Consider the following 22,623-nt stretch of genomic DNA (forward strand, 5'->3'; position numbering starts at 1 on the left):
GGCAAGCGTGCCCAGCCTCCCCCGGATGCTCTCTGCAGCCGCTTCCAGTCACGATTTCCATGTAAAATGCCGCTGCCATGACCCAGTGTTCTACATTTTGGTTCCCATTTTTTCCACCTGCTGATGGCCCACATTCCCCATCAGGCTGTGGCCCTGCAGTGCTTTTAATTAGGGAGGTTTAAGCTTCGCTTGGTGCCTAGCATAGCTGTGCTCCTGCTTGGGGGTGTGGGCTCCTGCACCCAGGGGGATGGAAATCACTGGCCTTAGGATGGGGGATGCATGTGCCCAAGCAGGGCGCAGGTTTGCTTGCGGGAGGCTCAGTGATGGCAATGCTGATGGACAGAGAGTGGCATGCTACTGGCACTCACCCAGCATGGGGCATGCAGTGCATGTGGCTGGGATGCGCCAGTACTACAGGGGTCCCCCAAGCCTCCCCATGCTTTCCCAGGAAGAAGGCGGCTCTGGGGCTTTCAGGGCCACCTCACCCAGCCCCATCCCTGCCCCAAGAGGACTCTGGCAGCAGGGTTTTTCAGCCAGCCCATAGCACTGCCCCTTGCCCAGCCCTGGGAAAGCGGTGGCGGGTGGGGGGTGCTGGGGTCACGCCATGAAGGCTGTTTCCTGACCCGTCCTGGTGACTAAGCAGGTTCCTTCCCAGATGTGACTGAATTCGCCTTCTCCTGCATCATACGCAAGCTCTGCCCTTGTTTATGCCGCGATGACCTTGGAGCCGCAGGCACGGCTGCAGGAGCAGGCCAGGGACTGCCGTAGCAAGCTCATGGTGACATCCTCAAGCACTAGCCTCAGCAGAGCTCCTGCAACCTGGGCCATGTAATTAGCTTTAACGTGATTTTGTGTAGTCCCTACTTGCTTTTGAAACCCTTGAACTAGGCTAGCAGGTTTATTCCTGCTGTTTCTCTGCTCTGTTCTCCCCATCACAATGCAGCCACTCTAATTCAACAGCACTTACCCATGCCTTGCACAGACAAGGCTCTCTGAATGCCACTTGCTTGTGGCACCTTCCCCACCACAACTACCCTTTCCCAGGGTCTGTCATGCTACTGGGTTTGCGGGGACAGCTGCTCCCTCCATCTCTGTGATGCTCGGGGGACACAGAGGCCAGTACCATCCACCTCAGCCCCAAAGCAGTACCCAATCACCACAGGATGGGGACGGGCTTGGGGAATAGAGATGATCCCCATCTCTGTGCTGTTGGCCCTATCTAGGAGCCTGGCTGAGCTCAGCAGGACCGAGGAGCTGCATGGGGCAGTGCCTGCCCACCCCTCTATGGGCAGGAGCTGGGCAGACGCCCAGCCATGAGGAATCAAAGGCAGCTTTAACTCTCTCTTCGGCAGCTTGCTGCCTCTTTCTTCTCCTCTCCTCTCTGCTGGGTCAGAGCGTTTCATTCATCGGCTGCCTGCCTCCCATTTTGCTCTGCAGAAGGGCTGTAATTAGGACAGCATGTGCCTCCTCCTGCCTGTGTGCTCGTGCCTGGAGAGCATCATCTCCAGCAGACCCTGACTCACCCAGTGATGACTCTCTGCCCCTGCCCTCCTTCCCCTCCCCTTCCTAGCACATCCATGGATTTCCTTTCCTGCCCTCCCTTTGACAGCAGTAAGAGGGAGCAGAGCACCCGAACCAGGTCCAGCCCATAGCACATTCACTGGGGATGAAGCAGCACAGGGATGGGGGAATGAGGGGCAGCTTTTGGGTGGCTGGATCTGTGTCACCGCTACCCCTCTGTACCCTCCTCTTTCATTCACCCTGACTGGTGGGCACAGCAGCGGAGAGCTGGACGATGCAAGGAATGAATGCGAGGGGGTTCAAGCTTCCTCAGTCTGTGTGCAGGGCTGCCCTCTGTCACCACAACCACCGGTGGCCAGGAAAGCGGGTGCAGATGGACACGTGTGGCCACAGCTCCGTAACTCCAGACTAAGGGCATGAGCACCAGGTGAAGGGGTAATCCAGGGCTCCTACCTGTGAGGATGGAGACGCTGTGGAAACAGCTGTCCAGCTTGCCCAGGAGGATGGAGAGAAAGCTGTCAGCAGCCAAGCCGGTCACGTCCCGCGTGCTCTGGTCATAGACCACCACATCCTGGTGCTCTTCCGCCTCCACCTGCAGGGGAATGGTGAAAGCCGTGTGTCAGAGAAATAGGCTGAGCGTGCTGCTGCCCACTCCATCATGGGAAACAAAGCTGAATTTAGCAGTCACACAAGCGGGAGGCCACAGCTCCATGCTGTTCCCATGAGCTGGCTTTGCTCATTGAATGAAGAGTCCAGCCAGGCTGGGACTCTGTTCCATGGCTATAAGCAAGTCAGTGCAGATACCCATCAGAGTAGCCCCACCAACTGTGAGCACTTTTGAGCATCCTACCCCAAACAGGGTCACTCCTCCCCATTGCCCACCCTCAGCTTGCCATTACTTAACCACATCTCAGAATTTGTCATGACTTCTTCCACCACTTCCTCCCCACCCAGACTTTGCCCTCATATACTCCTCTGCAGCCTGGCTGGTGTCACAGGGATTTTTGGGTGGTTCTGCAGGCAGGGATGCTCCCAGTACAGCCCCCGTGCTGTGGATGGAGCGAGTGGGGCTGGAGTGACAGCTCTTCAGGGCTCAGCCTGGAGACATCATGCCCAGCACAGTAACACCTCTGTAGGTACTGCCCATCTGGAAGCTCAACCCAAACCTGCAGATCACCCCTGAGGGCTGAAGGAGAGGGAAAATCTCTTCTTTAGCTTGGTGGATGTTCAGGGGGATGCTCTTTCTTCCATTTGTAACACATGGTGGGGCTTGTACACTGCAGATGTGCTGGGGTAGAGGGAAAGCAGCTCCTGGGCTACACTCACGTGACTTTACATGCCACAAACAACACCCAGCCCTGCTGTCGCTGCAGGGTCTGTGAGGCAGGTGAGATGGTGGGGTATCCCACAGGCAGGGATCTGCCTGCAGGCAGGAGTCTCCCCAAGCCTGGATTGCAGTGAGAGCGTTCAAGCTGCAGCTGGCCATTCCTATGTCTACCTGAAGGTCTGTGCATTTAAAGAAGATAAAAATTCATGTAGAGGCATGGCTCAGTGCATTCACTGAATAGCCTGATGGATGGCATACACCTGCCCTGTGAATGCCGGCCCTCCCAGCTGGCGGGGTAAGGCACATCCATCATGCTACAGGAGGAGGAAGAGGCAGCAGTGGGCAGGCAGGGAGGGTCTGCGTCCCTGAGTTGCTCTCTCCTTCGGCTTGTGTTGGAGTTGCCCATTGCCCACTCCCTGCCTGTCCCTCTCCGAAATCCCTTCAGGAGACCACTGAACTAGGAACCACTCACGGACACTTGCCTCCTTTTGTTGTCTAACTGTCATGCCCTATCCTACCACCAGAGCAAATTTGCTCAGGATTGCTGCTGATATTAATGCTGCTTTCACACCCTGCCGCAGGTGCTTCCCTGCTCAGCAACGTGAGTGCCATCCAAATAAAACTGCAGGGAGGACTGATTTAGCTGAGCTCATCACGTCTCCTCGCTGCAGTGGAAGGACAGTCCCACACCAACAGAAATCCCTGCTGGGACACCACACCTGGCTCTGCAATAGGAAGGGGAGAGCTCAAAGGAGCAGCCTGTCCCAGCCTGGCACTGGGCACTAGAGAGCAAAACTGGCCTTGCAGGTCAGCAGGATGACAGGAGGGATAAAAAGGCAGGATAAAAGGAAGAGAAAAGGACATGGGAATTTAAAAATATGACACTGAAAAATGACCAAAGCTACCTGGGGGCAAGCCACCCAAGGATCTACCCCAGCATCTCTTCCTCGGCCATCCCTGAAGCAGGACCTTCATGAGGGGCCATCCCCAGCACAGCTGGAGGGAAACGTGGTGGCTGCTGAGCCAGCTCAGAGCTGGGAGCCCACCAGTCCTTAGCAGGGCCACTATCCCTTCAAGCCCTCTAGCATGCTATTGTGCCAAAAACCCAGTTCCCAGCCTGAATCCCCATGCCAGCAACAGCATCTCCCCCAAAAGCACAGTGAGGCAGGGACTGAGCTGCATTGGGGCAAGGGCTCATCCTGGCTGCCCAGCCCAGGGGGAGTGGCTGCAGAGGAGATACCGGCTCTGGCTGAGCAGAATTATCCCACAATAGGATTTAGTGTTCCTTTTGCATGGGGAGGCTTTGTTTGGGCCATTACTGCAGGGTTGCTGAGCGACGGCAGAGATGTGTGACACCGTTTATATCTTATCAAAGTTATAAGGTTTCACTCAATGTAAATGCCAAACAAGCACTGGCCTCATATGGCCTGGCTGCAGAAAAGAAATACCTGGCTTGCTGGGGTGAGGATGCCTGCAGGATGGTCCTGAGAAGCCCTGGTGGAGCACACAAGGAGCCCACATGGGCATCCCAGCTCCTTGCCACAAAGGGAAATGAGAGGGAGATGTTTAATCAGGTCCACAGGCCTCCCATTAACCTCACACAGTCCTGATATGCAGGGGAAAGCACAGTCCCATCCCTGGCCTTAAACGTACAGAGCTTAAAAGCTAACCAGGGCAGAGGAGAAGCATAAAGCTGAAGGGATGCTCAGCGCCAAATCCTGCCTCTGCCAGGTGCTGGCATAGGGTAGGGGCATGTCTGACCACAGAGGAGTCCCTCTGAGGAGCAGCACCTCTATGGTGGGAGCTCTCCCATGGGGATTGCCCATCACCCTGAGACTGCTGAAGTAACCAAATCCCCAGGCATCACTCTCTAGAAAGGGTCACCAAAGCCAGCCAACAAGGGGTAGTGGGGCCAAGGTGCAGCAAGTCTTCCAGTAGGTGTTGAGTGGGGCTTGCAAACCCATACATGCTTTTGAAAGGCTGCTGGCCCACCCCAGTGCTGGAGGTGCCCCAGGGCACCTCCCCTGAGACAAACCTCCTCTTTGCCAGCATCTTGGCTGGAGGGATGGCCAGCCCAGAGCAGGGATCACCTGGCCAACAGTCCAACCGAACCCCAGCTGAGTACCCACTGCCTTCGTGCTGAGCCCAGTGCTCTTCAACACCCTCCCCAGCTCTGGCTGGAGATAACTCCCTTACGGACATTTGGTCCCAGGCATTGAGTGTTTCAATACAGTCCGAGTCCCTGCTCTGCCTCTGTCTAGCTGCCAAGCAGGGATGATGATGCTCTACAGGTGAGCTGGGCTAAGATAGGAGCAAGCTGTTCTTATTATCCCAATTACTACTGACATCTCAGTCACGTATTGTTTCAAAACACAGTGAATCACCCCATTGAAATAACAGGGCTTCCATCAATGTAGAGAGCAGCCAGGCACACAGCTCAAAAATAAGCCCCGGCTTTCCCTCAAGCAAAACAGCTGTTTGCAGAGCCATGCTCCTAACGCAAATAAATAAATATTCCCATTGCCTGAAAAGACCCTCGTCATGCCTCAAAATGTGGCTACAACTTCTCTGGAGATAGCTACATTTCAGGAAGTGAGAAGAGGTCGAGGGGTGGAAAGACTTTCCAGGGGGATCTTGAAGAAGTGAAATTTTCAACATCTGCCTCAAGAAATGCTAGTGAAAACCCCAAGCAGGAATTTCCCATAACCTCTGCCCCTGAAACTACACCAAGGAGCTGGATTATTCCAGTTGTTATTGGAATTTATTATTGGGAGAATGGATTGTTGTTAGTATTGAGAGAAGCGTTCAAAAACAAAACCAGAGCAGTAAATTGGTACCATTTTTGTGTGGAGGGAGACTACTGCTAATTGGAAAATGAATTGCTGCTGCGGTTTTTCCCAGCTTGGGCACCATGAGAAGGTGGCACACAACGGGACTTGGGGAACACTGACTTAGCTGTACTCATGATCCTAGGCATATTTCACTGAAAAAATAAAGGGATTCTTATTTTCCCCATTACTTCGTTCCTATCAAACAGTCCTTTCCTTTCCTTGCACCAAAAAAGCCAGGTGCTGCTGTTATCCCACAACATTGCTCCAAATCACAGCATCCAGAAGCATTATTAATGGTACGGAAAAGAGGGGTGCGAGCACTGGGAAAAGCAAACTAGACAAATGCTCTCATGCCCCCTACCTGCTCGCAGGCGGGAGGAGTGGAGGGGAGAGCCAGGTGTGGTTGGCCAAAAGCTTTGCTCTGTATCAGCCCTTGCCTCCTTCCCCAAAAGCCAATTGCCACCCGGGGCATCGCTGAGCCGGGATGAGCAGGTCAAGCTCTTTTTGCGCTGGGCAGGCAAGGAGGAGCGGGACAAGGTGGGGGCTCAGGGCTGCCAGTCCCTGCCCAGGCAGCCCTGCATCGCTGCCGGCACCTTTGTCTCAGCAGCTCTGGTCGGCCAGGGAGCAGGAAACAGGGGGAGGGCGGGAGGCCCGCCAGGAGGAATAATGGGGCTGGACAATCACACCGCTGATGTCACCCTTCCTGCCATCTGCTCCCAACACCAGCCATGCCCCCTGTCCCCCCCTTCCCCCAGTTCGCCCCACTGCCTCCCTCAGCCCTGGTGTGGGGAGCCAAGAGCAAAGCAGGGCTGGGGTGGTTGGCCAGCGATGGCAGGTGGAGGCAGGGAAACGATACGGTGGTAATGGAGGTCTTAACCAACTTTCAGCATCCCTCTCTGAGGATCTATGCACCTTGAGGCAGCAGATCATATTAATTTCTGGGAGTCCCAAAATACATCCAGGACCCAAGTGGCTGTAATCGGAGGAGTGAGGGAAGGAGAAAGGGTGAGAGGAGAGTTCATCACCCAAAAATTCAAACTCGCAAGTGCATGCTGAAAAGGCTTTGACACCCCAAGTCACGGTCACAACCCCTGCTTTATGCCAAATGACGACATGGCTGTGAGCCCCGCTGGGTCCCCCACTACAGTTTCCCAGGGCAAGTGGCTTAGCCTCACGAGGATGCCCTGAAGCTTAATTAATTCCTGGGCTGTGTGTGCTGGGAGAGCCAGCGTGCAAGTGGCGAGTGCAGGTGGGGCTGCACAGAGCAGGAGTGGGGGCAGAGATTTCAGCCATATCGAAAAGGAAAAAGCTGTGAATTAAAGACAGTGGCAATGCCTCTCTTCTGACCCCTATCATCCCTGGTTATAATCACGTCCCCAGCCGGTACCTGGACCATTACGCAACAATCCAGGAGGCGGAAGGAGGCAATTGCTCCTTCTATACGGACAGAGCAGAGACTGCCTATCCGTTTGGGAGACACTGCTCCTCTGTGGTTGACGAGCTGCAGGTTTCCAGGCAGACAGCATCAGCTGACATTAACTCTTCCATGCTTCCTCCTTCCCCATCATCTTCCTCTTCTTCCTCCCCCTTGCCCATCGCTTTTGCTGCTGCTACTGCTGCCGCTCCACGTGATGTCGGCCACTGCAGAGGTGACCCTCGCTGGGAGGGCAGCCGCGCCACTCTCCTCCTAGCTTGCGAAAAACTGATTATTCTGCTTTATTCTCCCGGGGATTTAAGAGCAGCTAAAGCCGTTCAGGAATCAGTCTCTGCAATCCCCTCCAAATCGCCCAGCCCGGAGCATCACCGCAGCAGATTGGCGCAGTGCCGGCCCCCCCGTGCTGCAAGTCCCCTTGATCCCGGCAGGGTGATGTCACCAGCAGCCAATGCGGACAGCGGTGGCTTCGTGGGGCAGCAGGGGGGGACACGCCGCAGATGGCTCCAGCTGGGCCCAGCATTTGATTAATCGCCTGAATTACCCTAGCTTTGCCATAAAATTACAAGGCGGGAGGGGGGGAAACAGTAAAAGCGAGCCAGCAGGAGGGCGAGCAGCAACGGCAAATCACCCTCCGGCTCGTCCCGCAGCCCGGCACCCACGGCAGCATCTCGGTAGAGAGCAGGACCCAGCCTGTGGCACCATGGGGGCACCCGATGCTGTGCTGGCTGGGGCTCCAGCCCCGTTCCATGGCTCAGAGCCACCTCTATTATTTAACCAGGAGCAACAGAGGAGCCTGGGAGAGATAATATGCCATGACACCGGATAAGAGCTTCTGGCGTCACAGGGGAGGAGGATTACATGTCCCTGAATGGAGTTAGAGATGACAGAGGGGAGGGGAAGACTTTTTAGCAGGGGATTAAGCTTACAGCTTCAGGAAGGCTTTGGGGGGTTCTTTGCTGGCGCAGGACAAGTCCTAAGGCAGATATACCTGTTAGACTTGCCTGGCAAGGGCTCCTGGAGCAGGGAGCCATGACACTGGGGTGGGTCAACAAAAAGGTCCCCAAGGACAGTGCTGTGGCTGCATAAGCCCACACTCCACTCTGCCAGAGAGATGCCAGCAGATACTGGGGTCAAGAGATGGAGGAGGAGGATGCACATACCAGGCATAGACCGGCCCTTAGGCCAGTGTGCATCCCACCCCCGCCCTGCCCCTTTCTACTGGGGAAGAGAATGAGAGCATCCATCAGGAAAGGTGAGGGCCAGATCCCCTACCTTCATCTTGGAGGCAGGCTGGATGAGCTCCGTGATGGAGACCTTGTCCTGCTGGAGCCTCCTCTTGACGAGCTTGGAGCAGCAGATGTTGACGGAGCTGAGGACGTGCCAGGAGTTGTACTCCACGAAGGAGCGGCTGTCAATGACCAGGGTGCCCTCCGCTCCGTTCCTTAGGAGGGTGGCCAGCTTCTTTGGGTCCATCACCTTGCGTGGGAGCCTGTCTCCAGCCATAACGGGCCCGTCCCCTCTATGGCAAGTGGGGTCAAGGGGTGGAAGGGCAGGGCAGGGATGCCAGCACCTGTCTCCCCGAGGAGAACGAGCGAGGTGGTAAAGGGTGAGCAGGGCAGCACCCGCCCTGATCTCCTCACACTGCTAACACCTAGGATGCCAACTCATTGTGCTGAACCTGCAAAGAGAGGAAAGGAGAAGATGACGGGTCAGCTGGGCAGGACACAACACTCACCTTGGGCCAAGTCCCCAGCGGCTTGGTCTTCAGAACAGCGTAAGAATGCAACAAGCCACATTTTCTAGGTATGTTCTCCCAGCCCATGGGCATCTGTGGCTCCAGAGCTGCCCAAGCAGCTTTTCCCTTTGTATTTAATAGCCCTCAGCAGAGCTTTCTTGCATGAATTTTTCTAATTGCTTTTTAAAGCCATGTCAGCTTTTAACAGGCACAGTGGCTGGTGGCAGGGAGTGGAACAGTTTCCCAGCTACAACGAAGAAGTCCTTCCCCTGTTTTGCTCCCAATCTGCTAAGCAATGGCTCCTTTGGGTGACCCTTACTACTTGCACTGGAAAAGGGCATGCATGCCCATTCCCTAATTACCTTCCCCAGGGTTCTCACCACATTTAAACCTTGTTTAGGAGCCTTTCAGGTCAGAGCATTGACAGACCCACTTGTTGCACAGACGCCTTTTGCCACCCCAGCCAGCATCGATGCACCGTGTTTGAGAGGCAGGCACACTGGCTCAGCACACCATGTCTGAGATGCAGGCACACTGGGGGACCTGCATGGGGAAAGATATCTCCTCCTTTCCTGTTCCCAGCCCAATGGCTCCTCACGCTTTTTCTGCTGAGCACAGCGCTAAGCTTTAAGGTTTTGCTGCCACATGGTAATAGCTAGTTCAGGACCCATCAGGCATACCACCAACCAGATTTGCTCACCCATGTCCATCACTTCATGCTAGATTTCACCTGCCTTTTTATCAGACCCTGCTCATGGGTATCTTGCCAGCTTGCCTCCTGGCAAGTCAAGAGAAGATGACCTCTCTGGGAAGTCAAGAAGTTGAGCTGACCTTCACTCCTGTCTTCAAGAAACAGGGCAGGCATTAGGGCAGAGGCCCTGGGAAGTTGCACTTGGACTGAGATGGCCTCGAAGCGGCTACTGCTTTCCAACATCTCACTTGCACAGACTTTGAAAGGGTGTTCGCATACAGGGGTACGTATCTTGGCTCCATCTTAGAAGCTGAGGAGGGTTGAGCCTTGTGCTCTCTGAAGTGCTACCAGAAGAACAAGCTTCCTCCACACCCAGCCCATAGTGTCTGCAAGAGCAATAGGCAGGCTGAGGCCATTTCAGCTCAAGGGGTCTTCTTAAGTTTTAACGGTATACGTCATTGCAGGCATGTTTTAAAGGCATTAGGTTTTAATGCTGCTGCAGTCATTCAGAAAATAAGCCTTGGCTACTACTAGGCTCCTCTTGTGCCTGCCAGACAGTGTTTTAGAGAGAACCCACAAGCTGTTCCACAGAAGCTTTAATGCATCTGAATTAGGAGGACTATGAATGCCATGCCTGAAAAGGCCAGCATAAAGATTTTCATTGACTTCTGCAGGGCCAGGATTTGGTCCATGAGGAGGCTTATGAGTCACCCTGATTCGAGTAAGCCAGCAGTTCTTGGAAGCTCTTACATCCAAAGCCCCTGGGTGCAGGCAGTGGTAGCTCAAGACCCAAGAGAGGTGCTTGAGTAGGACACAGTACTGGGTGAAATGACAGGGACCTCAGTGACCAGCCACCAAACCTGGAGAACACAACGAGCCTGCAGGAAAAGGATGGAAAGCCACAGAATCTGAGGATGTGGGTTCCAGCATTTGCTCTGGCTCATGACTCCAGCATTAATAGCTCCAGCTTCCCTGGGCTAGCAGACCTGCTTCCCAATGCAGGTAGAAGATGTCTCGGACTTCAGCCTCAGGATTCAAGATTTCAACACGAGGCCACAATACGATGTGCAATTCACCCCTTCCCCTGTATCACACTGCTGCTGCCTCTGCCAATGCGTTAGTTCAAACTGGGGGGGATGGAATCCCCTAAAAGCTGCAATAGTGATGTCCCCTCCTGGCACAAAGCATTTTGGCATCCCTGCAGCACTATGGCATCATTGTCCCCAGCCCCACAGCAAGCTTGTATCGCTCTGTGGCTCCTCACGGCAACTCCAATTAGAGCTGCCCCCTTGGCGGGCAGCTGGCAGTCCCCCCGCTGCAGGAACCCTGCTCCCCCCCTCCCCGCAAGCACTCCTCCAGGGGGGCTTAAAAATGGAAACAGTTCTAATTAGGGGGTCTGAGGGGGAGTGATGCTGGCTCCTGCTGGGATATGACACACCTCATTACGTCGCTACTGCCTTGCCAGGAGACCCCCTGCTGTACCTTGGCTATAGAGCCAGGGCACTCAGAAAGGATGCAAATTAGCCAGCTTTTCCCCTTCGTCTTCCTTTCACACCCCACTCCCCAAATCACTTTCTGCCTCCCTTCCCCATCAGGATACCAGGCTGTGAATTCTTCTTGGCTCTTCCAATTACATCCAAGAAATAAAAAGGGAATGGAGAGAGCTGACAGACAAAAAAGATGGGGATAATACCATGGCAGAGGGATGAGAGTGAAAGACTCAAGTGGGAGGAAGGAGTGATCCAACATGGGGGGACACATTGTACAGTACCTCCAGAGATAATATGGTATCTGTTCTCCGGATCATGAGGAAGGGGTAAACTTTGGGGATCTCAGACACAAGTAGAGGGGTCTGGGAAAGATAACAGATCCTTGACCACCTAACCACTCCGAGAGAAGCCTGTTCAGAAGAGGCTTTCAATGCATGAAGTTCTGGCAGATGACCAGGAGCTTGGGTGGAAGAGATTGGAGAAGATAGACAAGGAGGTTTCCCAGCTCAGCTAATAACTGCCCTCCTGCAGAACAACTGGATAAACCTCAACTGCAGCACACCCAGGTGGACCTGGTAGCAGATGTGTGACACCTCAGCCAGGCCCCAGTCCCAGCTCCTCCCAAAAGACATGGGGGAAGACAGGGCAAGGTTGGTCCATTCTGCCTCTCTTTCTGGGAGCCTTTCTGGAGGATCGAGGTGGCCAACTGAGAGCAGTCATAGGGACCTATAACCTTGGCATTAGACCCAAGACACAGGGACTTCTCTAAGAGTATGTCCAGCCAGGTCAAAGGCAGACAAGACACTTCTCTGCCAGCAACCACAGGACATTTTGAAGCCAGACTGAGGGTTCATCCCCAGCTAACAGGTACCTCAGCTACCACCAGAAACTACAAGGCCTTCATTACTTCACTACTCACAGCCTGTGTGTGAGATTGCCTCTGAGAAGAATGAGCTCTAACACCTCAGTACCTAGGAAGGCTACCAGAGAAGGAAGGAAGATGTCTTTCGCTTCTGCTCAGATGGGTCAAAAGGAAAATTGAAGGAACAGGAATAGCCATGGAATACTGCTGAAGTAAGAGATCTTCTCACCATGGTGACACGACACCAGGGGAAAAGGTTAACCTGAAACCTAAATTAGGGTTTCAGAAACATAGCTGTGTCCCTCTCTTATCAGTTTATTAAAGCCATCTTAATCTTCTTGAGTGTTCCTGAAGAACATTACCATAATCCTTTAATCCCACCTCTCCCTGGAGTGCCTGTAATGAGGAGATGGGCACATGGCTTAGCTGAATGGGGACAACCAAGCAGGAGAGGCCACACTGCAGCCAACGGACAGAAAGACAGGCAGAACACAGGCTGGACCAGCTGCCCACTCATGGGGGTTCTGTCCCTGGTGTCACCTCCACAGACGTGCATGTCAGGTGAGGGGTGCTGGCCACACAAGTCATGAGTGTAAGAGATGTGTGTGGCAACCCAGGCTAAGGGCAAGTGTTCGACCTGGCTGTGACTCTCCTCTGATCAGGCCAGGCAAGAGAGGAAGAAAACCTGAAACTCATCCCAGCCTGAGTCTGTGCGGCATGACAGACCACAAGAATTCATCCCTGTGCTCTCTCAACATAGGTCACCGAGGTGGAGGCCACTTCCCTCAATTTGTCATCTTGCACAAGGCTCCCAGCTGAGAGACGTGGTAGGGGAGAGGCATAGATCTCATTTCTATTTTACTGAAGACATCAACTGGAAGGCTGGCATGTCTCTGTAGCAACCATAAACCTCACTAACCAGCATGTTGATTCTTTGCCCCAAGCTAGTAGTTGTGTCCTGGAGACCTCTAACCTCCACACATGGTCCACTTGAGGAGATGCTCCCCTCGCTGTCTCAGGCAGGCCAGCTTTGCCATGGGAAAAAGCTTTGACCCCATGAACACATCTCCATCACATAAATGAGACTGGATCTGCAACATGCTCCCTGTGATGATCATCCCAGGAGCGTGTTCTTCTGGTGGCATCTCCATCTTGAGTTTACCAAGGGATAAGAGCACCACAGAGAAATGCCTGCTTGTTTGTCCCCAGCAACCCACAAAAACAGACGTTCCTGAAGAACTGCCATCTCCGCTGCGGACTCAGCAGCACTGAGTCAGGTGATTTGTCTTTTCCTCCTGCTGCCCACCTGGGGAAATATCCATGTCCTCTGAGCCCTGCAGTGAGATGCTGCCTGGTCAGGGTTCCTCCACCCATCCAGCTCAGCCTTACCACCAGCCCCAGGCTTACCGCTGGGATGCTGGCAGGACCCCACCGGCCCCCAGCTCTCTAGATGCTTATTAAAATGTAAAACACGGTGACTTTGCCAAGCCCTTCATCCTTTTTTCCCTCCCCATGCCCTCATTTCTTTCAAGTGCTCCAGCACTCAGAAAACTCCCCTCAGCAAGCTCACACTGTTTGAGGGATTCCTAAATCACGGGCCTATTACTAATTATTATTATTTTGCAGCAGCAATCAGGGACGTTGGGCTCATTAACAAGTTAGCACCTCTGGTTTCCCTGGAAACCCACAGCTGCCAGGCAACGGCTGCGTCTCCGGCCCGAGGCAATGCTACTGCAGTGCCTTCGGCTCACTCCTGGAAAGATGCTCAGGTCCTGCACGGGCTGATAAATGCAGCTTAGCAAGTGGGATGGGGTTAAGGAAACTACAGGATGTGTCCTCCTGCTCTATCCAATCTGCTGTGAACCTCAGCCCATCTACCGATCCCCTTCTGCTACTCACAGCATCATAAACTGCATAGCAGCTCTCCCTCCCAGCAAGAGATGCAGGCTTTCTCCAAGGGCGAGGAGTTTGGAGCACTAATGATCTTCCAGGGTGGCGGTGGGACAAAGCTGTCAGGTGCCTGCAGTAGCCACTTTGAAGGTGATGTAACCGCTGATGATTTCTTAGCAGCCACTCAAGGCCCCTTTAGAAGGCAGCACAAAAGATTTCTCTGCTTGATGATTGAAAAACTGATTTTTTTTTCTTTTGCTCCTTAAAACGAGCCTGGGAAATACCACTAACCACATCCACTAAACCAGATGCAGAGTTTGCTTGTCTGCCTTTCCCCAGCGAATCTCAAGGATGAAGAAGAATGACATCTCCCAAGCTCCAGCAATATGAAGACGCAGGGGAGAAAGGAAAGGAGCAACATCACCAAGTTACTTCAAACTACTGGTCTGCCCCTATTGTATCGGCAACCCACAGAGGGTTTTCCCAGGGCAGAGAGAGGATTCCCCTCCCCGCCTCACCCATGCTGATCTCGCATCCCCATCTCAGGTCCCTCCACACTGCAGGCATCCTCCTCCCAAATGAGAGCCCCTGCACATGCCCTCCACACAGGGAGGGCTTCAGGAAGGGGCAGACTCCCCTTCTTCCTGCACATATCACTGGGAGGCAGCCACTGCACCTTTGCCAGGCTTAAAGGCCCAGCTGCTTGCTGATCTCATTTTTTTTTTTTTTCTCCTCCTTTCTATGTTGCAGTCTCCCTTCTATTCCTGTAGGCTGGAAGCAGCATGGTGGAGAGCCCTGCAAGGAGCTGCACATGCCCAAGCAGTACCTACTCGCCTCCCCATGCCTCCCAGTTCCCCTCTGCAGCTGCAGCCCTTGGTTCAGAAGGTGTTTTCCATCAGGGGACATAGCTGAAAGACCAGGATGTCCTTCAGCAAGGTGCCAGATGGTGCATTCACATCGGACAAGGGACACGGTGTGGAGGCACGTTACAGCACTGGCATGAGGGTAGTCAGCTTGGGTACATGGCTGGCGGCAGGGGGCAACTCGGGGGCTGCTGACGCTCGAGTCGCAGACAGGAACACAGGGATGAAAGGAAAGGGGACAAGTTGTACCCAAATGCAAGGGAGTCTTTCCCATGCACTCCTCACCTTGCAAGGCTGACCACCTCTTCTGGTTGCAGTTAAGTCAAGCAGAGGGGTCCCCCATTCCCTCCCACCACCTGATGTCATGCCAGCAGCTTTGGATGGGCTATGACTGCAGATGCAATCACCTCCTAGCCTGCTTCCACCAAAGTGACTCAGGTGCATTTAAGGATTTGCAGACTGGCCATTCCCAGAAAAATTTCTGAGTGCAGCCATGGTGGTCAGTCTGGAGACCCAGTCAAGAAAAGCCAACGGGGACAAGAGAGAAGGGAATTTAGCCAGAGTCTAGATGACAGGGCCAGTATCTCCTTCTCTTAGGCTTGTGCTTTTAATACAATTTATATGGATTTTCCCTTGGGTATAAACACAAGCTTTCATTTTAAAGCTTACAAAAGCCAAGACCAAAAGTTACTCCTGACCAGCCAGCCATTTAATTGCTGCCTTTGCCCATGCTAAAGATGGAGCTCCCAAGCACATTGCTTTCTAATACCAAAGCTACCTATTTCCATCCTCACCCTGCCAAGCTGAGAACTGGCCACGCTCTCATCTCAGAGCTGACAGCACTTCGTGCTTTGAGCAGCTTGGCACACATCACAGAGGACATGTCACACTGGAGAAGGGAAATGTAGTCATACTGATGCTCCAAGGGCCCCTGCTGCCCATTGTCTGCTATCCCCATCATTTCCTGCATGACCCCATGAGCATAGTAGGCTTATCTTGGGGATCTCCAGTACCTTGTTTGCCTTTTTGCAACAAGAGCAGACAGAGGCAGCCCAGAAACATATGCAGCTAGATACTTCTGCAGGGCTGGTCTGGCTCTCCCATCCTAGGACACCAGACACCATAAATATCTGCTGGGTTCATTTGCAGTCTCCTGGAGAAAAGGTCTGTGGACCATTTTCCCACAACACCTTCACACTAAGTGAAAGAAATCACAGGATTACACTGTGGTTCTTCAAGGCTACCAATAAACACAGCAGCATTTCACTTCTTCAGGACAATTCCAAGTGACCTGAGCTTGTCCATCTCAGCAGAGCACCAGGGACAGTCACAGGTGAGGCCAAGGCTGGTGAAGCAAGCACCTAGCAAACACGGGGGCCGTCTGCTGGCACCTGCTCAGCACAGTGCCATTAGTCCTCCGCATTCAAATGACAAATAGGACCCTTGGTCTCACTGAAGAAAAATAATGTCACTGCCTCCTGGTAGGTTTTACACAGTCTCCGACAATAACCAGTGCAAACTGAGGTGCAGGTGGAGATCCCAGCACAGGTTTCCAGCCAGCAGAGGCCAAAGTCCACAGTTACACCACCCTACCCCCACGGAAACTGTGGCTCTCCTTAGCAGACCCAGAATTCAACTCAAATGCAAGGGGCTACACTGGTTTTCCATAGGATGAGACATTCCTCAGAGCAGCAAACGTGTTTTGCAAGACTTTTCTGACCTGGTTCAAGGCTTGCTGAAGTTCCTATATGCACACAATAGCCAAATTGCTAACAGATTTGGGATGAATTAGCACCTGTCAGCTCAGGCTTTACCTCTTAACACAGCCCCAAAGAGGAAGCACCAACTCCTGGTTTCAAAGGATTACCTTTATCTAGAAAAAACAGACAAGATAGGCAAAGCCCAAGCTGATGTTCCAGCCCCACTCTTTCCTTTTCCCTTGGGGGCTGTGATTCATTACCAGCTGGTTTTGTTTTGTTAATCCAAGGTGACAGGGGCGGGGGTGGGGGGGTCAAACAAAGTGTTTTGCAGGTCTTCCTCCATCCTCACCACCCCAGACAAGCACATGCCCGTTGACCTTGCCAAGCCACAGCTTGCTGGTCAGATGCCATAGTTCTTCATGTCTGAAATCCTACAGACTAGCCTCTTCACTGAGAGATGGGTGTTGCAGCATTTTGTAGCGTGGGCTCTCTCTCTTAATCCGGATCATCATTTCTGTTGTGGGTGGCAAACTAGATTAATTCATTCACTGGGGGGAAATGAGCAGCAATATTCCCCTTGCCAACTTCAGGCAGACGTTGAAGCATGGTATGTGATTTTTTTACCCTAGTTAAAAAAAAAGCCAAAACCATAACAACAACAAAACACACACACAAACCCAAAAACAAAAAAAAAGCCAAAAAACCAACCAAGACCAAAACAGAGATAAATCATTACATCCATCCAGATCTTCAACATCAACTCATTTCCCCGCCATCAAGTCTCACTCATCTCTGCTTCTGACCACGCAACAGAAAGTATGGGTGATCACACCAAGTCTTGCTCCTTTAGGATTGCTGGTTGACCCCCCAGCTAAGATCAGTTCAGTGCTCCTCACCTTCCTGCACATCCTGCTAGACTCCAACAGAACTCACACTTATCTTTATATCAGTTACTGCTGAATGAACCTTGCTCAGGTGCCAGACAAAGAGGCAGCCAAGCTCAAAGCAGAAGGGATTGTGAGGGTGACACAGAATTACAGGCATCAGCATTCAGCAAGCAAGCGGAGAACGCACCGATCTATTTTTAATGGTACAATGCAAGTGCTTTACAAAAGGATGTGTCTGGGGAGATTCTGCCCAGTCAGAGATTTGCATTCCCATTTTTTGCAGCAGTCAACTTCCCTTGGTGCGCGGGAGGTGTTTTGTCCCTTCACTACCCCACAGGATAATTCAGAGAGCCCCAGGGCTCAGCTTCAGCTGGAGGCTTGTCCCTCTGGGTCACTTTCCTGCCCTGCTGTGTCCTTCTGACTTTCCACCAGAAGAACCAAACCTGAGGTGAGCAGCAGATGAGGTATCAAGTTGATCTCCAGGCTTGCTTGGCTTCTGGGTCTCGGCCCTGCTGAGCTAGCAACCTGCTGGGGACATCTCTGCAAGGTCCACTGACAGCAGCAAAGCAGTTAACATGTTTTTTCCACAGGCTAGATCACAAGTCAGCAATGCTGGCACCTTCTCTGCACCAGCCCTCTACTCAACAGCCTCAAGTGCCAAGCAAGGCTCAGGCTGCGCCCGTCTGCTCGCCACACAGGGCTGCCGGCCAAGGCAGATGAAGATGGCATGAATAACTCCACTCAAGCTACAGCTCAAGGAGAACCAGGCTGCCATCGCAAGCTTGGACATGAGGGTTGTTAGAGTCAATGCAAAAACAATTGGATGCTGTAAATACTTCTCGGTTGCTTCTTTTCAGCATCATGCTCCAGAGACTGATGAACCCCGTTTGTATGGAGCAAAGATTGCCTGGTGTTAGTCAGGAGGGGCTGGATTTCAATGGGAGGTCTGTGATTTAAGCAGACGCGCGTTCAATGTGTGGGAAGGGCTTGACTTGCTTGATGAAAAAAAACCCCTTCAATCACGCAACAAATGCACTGAAATTTCTACCAGAGCTTCTGCTGCATCAGCTGAATTACCACGTGCTAGCTTTAGACAGCAGTGCTCCTCAAGGAACTAAATCCCATATTAACAGGAAGAAAAAAGGCGAGACGAAAAGCTGTGGATGCGGGCGCTACCTACGTGCCGGATGAGTAACACGGATCGGCAGAGGTGAACCGGAAAGACGCATTGCATCATTAGCAGGGCTGGAGGACGCATGCTGTGGAGGGGAGGATGCCAGGGTCATGCTGTCATTGGAATCTCCATGCAGGATCAAAGCAGTGGCCCACCTCATTTCACGTCCCCTCACCATCACTGCGTAATAACAGGTACTTTACAAAAGCCTGGGAGAAGCATGATGGTGGGTATTTATGGAGTAGTCATGGAATAATTTAGGTTGAAAGGGACCTCAGGAGCTCATCTGGTCCAACGCCTCTCTCCTTCAAAGGAGAGCTAACATTAACACCAGAATAGGTTGTCTTGTCCTTCTTCTTGTGACCAAATGACTTGTTCTCAGTCATCAGCAGGCTCAGAAATTAAGTTCCCTAGAACTCAGCATGCAGAAATGCTACACACAGAGCCTCTTTTGCAAATTTCTAGAGCACCCTGAAGGGCTCTGGAGAAATCCCTGAAGAACACAAGCTCTCTGCCCCAAGAGACCTGAAGGCTTGCACACATCAGGGTGGGAAAACAGGAACTGTGAGGGCATTCCACGCACAGCAAACAATATGGAAAAAGGCAGGAGTGGGAAGAAAATAAGTAATCAAGGAAGGATTTCCAGCCCCAGATAGTTTGGTTAGTTGCACTTAATTTCAGCTGGTGCAAAATGCATCACTTATTTCACCTTCGTGCAACCAGTCTCTGCATTTCTGTGCTGTTATTGCTCCCTGTTTGTGCTACGAGACTCTTCATGTACTGGACCAGTGTCCAGGAAGCACCTCCAGGTTCTCCTCCGATCCCAGCCTGGGCTACCACCCCACCTATCTTCTGAAATACTGATCCTTCCAAGGCACCATGCAAACAAGCACTACCTATCACTTTTGGAAATTAGAGGTCCAGAGCAGCAAAAAACCTACAGAATCTCTGGGCAAAGCAAAGGAAGAAAACCCCTGAACACCAACCTAGATTACCTTGTCCAGCTGGGTCTAGAAAACCTCAGAGGAAGAGCCAAACTGCAGAGAGATGGAGCAAGCCATCCTACAGGAATTACGATAGTCTGCAGTGTATGCTGGGCAGGGCTCTGCACCGAGCATGGCCCCGCAACATAGCACTCCCTTAGCCTTACTCTCCTTGCTCAAAGTGGAGAAGGTTGAGAGCCAAAGGAGCGCATTGACCCACAGGCTTGGGGTAGAAAGCCTACAAACATCTCTTGGAAGAGGAAGAGATACAACCTTGTTTTTCCTTTCCATGACCTCAAGCTGAAGAGGAGACAGGGCAATCGAGGCACCTGCTGTGGCCAGAGCTTAGTATGTTCCACCATGGTCTCAGCTGCTGACCGAGTGGGGACGTGACACATGCCATGGTCTTCCCCTCCATCCGAGGAGCAGGCAAAGCCATGAGGCTGTTGCTGGGGTGCCATACACCATCTGCTGTCCCCGTGGGAACCTCTGCTGCCACTAATCATGCCACAAGCTCTGCCTGGCTTTGAGGGCAGCCCCTGATACCATCAGTGCAGAGTACCTTGGCATGATCAGTTTTTACCCCACTCACGTTCCCCTGGTAGTGTTATAATGCTGTACATGAAGTATGCCCAGGTCTCCTGAGCAAGCTTGAGAAAATCTTGAGCAGAGAGCTGGTTGAGCTTCTTATCTGATGAATGCTCCCAGGCCACTCACCTCCCTTCCCCAAGCCTGCCTGTAATTATGTCAGGTGCCTCCTTCCCACTCGGCATCAGGTGGGACAGGTGTATCTTCAGAGAAGAAATGTAAAGCTTGAAAAACAGGTTTTGGAACCCAGAGGGCACGGGAATGGAGAGGAGAGCATTGAAGCTTTCCCCACAGAATGATGGCACTGCCGCTCTGGCTGCAGGAGTTTCTCTGCATAGCAGCAAGAAAAAAGTGAGGTGAGAGTGAGTTGGCTGCGCCTGGAGGACTGGGAGCATCCACGTGTTTCTGCACCCATCTCCCCCTTAACACTGCCATTAAACAGACAGTGGAGAGCAAAAAGGTCTACAAAATCTCATAGTGCAACCTCCCAGCTCCTCTATCAGGTAGACAGGAGGTAGCACCCACAAGCTCCTCTTTATCACCTCCTTCTCTACAATACTCAGTTTGCCAGAACTGTTTCAGTATGATGGCAGTGTCATATGAGCCCACACTATAAATCAAAGCTGCCAAGCACTGGAGCACCTCATTTTCCTCTTTCCATCCCTGATAGTGTTAACATGCTCATACCTGACTGTGCCCAGGGCTTTGGGAGCCAAGCTGTACACCGGAGAAACTAACCTCCGATCCCTAACAACAGCCTCACTTAAAAGCAACAAAGCAAATCTGAAGAGGAAGAACACCTATAGCGCACACTCTATCTCTTATGTAGATTAAAGCAGCTGGTGCAGAGGTAAGGGGTATGGATGGAGTGGGTACTCACTCAGATTCATGCCAAGAGAAGTAATTTCAGAAATCCAGAGGCATAATGTGTTTCCAGCCTTTGGGGAGGTCTTTTTTGGGGGATGTGGCTGCAGGGGAGAAGCTAGTTTTCTCCCACGTCCCAAGATCCAATTTGGCAGAATGGGACAGACACTGCTGCAAAGTCCTACCCAGCCACCATGGGTGTTTTGGCAGTAATAGTGGCATTGCATTTAGTTTTAGGTGAATTTAAGCTCTCCAAAGGCAGGCACCTCAGTGGCTTTCTCAGCGGAGTGCCTGGCACTCAACAAAAACACGCTTCACAGGCAAACACAGTGCAGTATTTGCAAGAATAATATCCATGCAGAGCCCCCAGTAAAAGCTCCTAAGAACTCTGGCCACATTGCTCAGCTCTCCCAAGCATAGCTGAGACTAGATTTTAAACAGCAATGCTAGATCCAAGTTTTCCTTCCCTGACATCAAGGCAGGGACAATGGAAAGCCATGGGGGGCAAATCTGATGGGTTCAAAGCCTTTTGGTGTGAGATACTGCCATCTTGGCTCGGAGACCCTCAAGTCCCTGGTTTGTGCTGCTTTAGGGTGTTGCCAATGGGCTGAGGGCAGGAATTTCTGCCTACTGCCATTGCAAAGAGGCATTCAGGCATCCATCTGCTGCTCACGCGCCCAACCGTCCTCCCTGGTCTCAGCCATTTGGACAGTCGTACATAGCCAGGCTCTGCCAGGCAAAAATGGAGACGACATCTGCAAAGCCCTTGCAGGCATTTTAAAATCCCAAATACCTCCAGCTATGGCCAGGAAGGTTTTCTCAGTGCTGCAGCTTATTTCATTTTGGGAACCATTACAAGCAAAACCAAAGCAAGCACAGGAACTCCCAGCCAGACCCGAAACCCCAACAAACCTCTTCTGCAGATAGAATCCTCCCGGCACGGACACCCTTCAACAGCACGAGAAAATCCTACCTCACAGGGGCAACGCCAATTCCCGCGCACGGAGTCGTTCCAAAAACAAAGCTCTCTGCAGCCACGTTTGGGCGCATAGGCAGCTGTGCCCCCAAGCCTTTCGCCTTAGCGCAGGAGGATGAGACAATGCAAGCGAACATTAAATGTTGCTCCACAGGCAAGCTGCTTTCAAGGTTAACGTGGCCCCTAGACTGCCAGGTGCAATCCTCAATCCTACCTGCTCAGGGCTCCTGGGATATGCTGACCATCTCCTGGGAGAGATCTGCCATTATAACCCAAATTAGAGGGAGGTGGAAACCTCCAGCAACTATTTCCAATGCATTTGTCATCACTAGCTGCTTGGGACAGGGACAGTCTCATCCACACATGCTTATGCAGCATCTAGCTCCCACCAGGGAGCTGTTGATAACTACCGCAATACGAAGGATAAACGCATCTGTGCCTAGAAAAATCCAAATATCCTTAACAGAACAGCACTGCACTGCGTCCTTCCTTCTAACGAAACCGCAAATTACTGACCTGTGCACAGAGCTCCCCCAATGCAAGCTGAAGCACTGACATCAGCTTTTGCTGTTGCTCAGGAATTTAATTCTGGGGGAGGAGAAAAGGGAGGGGGGAGCAGGAAGGAGAAGGAACTTATTTATCAATAAAGGCAATAACCAGGAATCTTTTAAAACAGACAATGCTTAACATAGAAAACAACATTTTTTGCTATATAGTAATTGGGGGGTTGATCAATCGGTCTATGCAGATTAGGGGAGGTGGAGGGGATTATTTTAAACGGGCAGCTTAACTCATTAATCGCTAGC

General features: G+C 52.2%; 1 protein-coding gene across 1 annotated transcript in view; it reads right to left on the minus strand.

The window, feature by feature from the left end:
* DUSP8 (dual specificity phosphatase 8) overlaps positions 1-22,623 on the minus strand; it is a 42,443-nt gene that overhangs the window by 19,107 nt on the left and 713 nt on the right. Inside the window, exons 2-3 of the mRNA XM_065636806.1 lie at positions 8,387-8,792; positions 1,975-2,113 (exon numbers count right to left, since the gene is read on the minus strand). Coding sequence (XP_065492878.1) covers positions 1,975-2,113; positions 8,387-8,617 — 370 coding nt within the window. The 5' untranslated portion in view covers positions 8,618-8,792. The remainder of the gene's footprint in view (positions 1-1,974; positions 2,114-8,386; positions 8,793-22,623) is intronic.

This window comes from Caloenas nicobarica, chromosome 5 (genome assembly GCF_036013445.1).
Source record: "Caloenas nicobarica isolate bCalNic1 chromosome 5, bCalNic1.hap1, whole genome shotgun sequence".
NCBI lineage: Eukaryota > Metazoa > Chordata > Aves > Columbiformes > Columbidae > Caloenas > Caloenas nicobarica.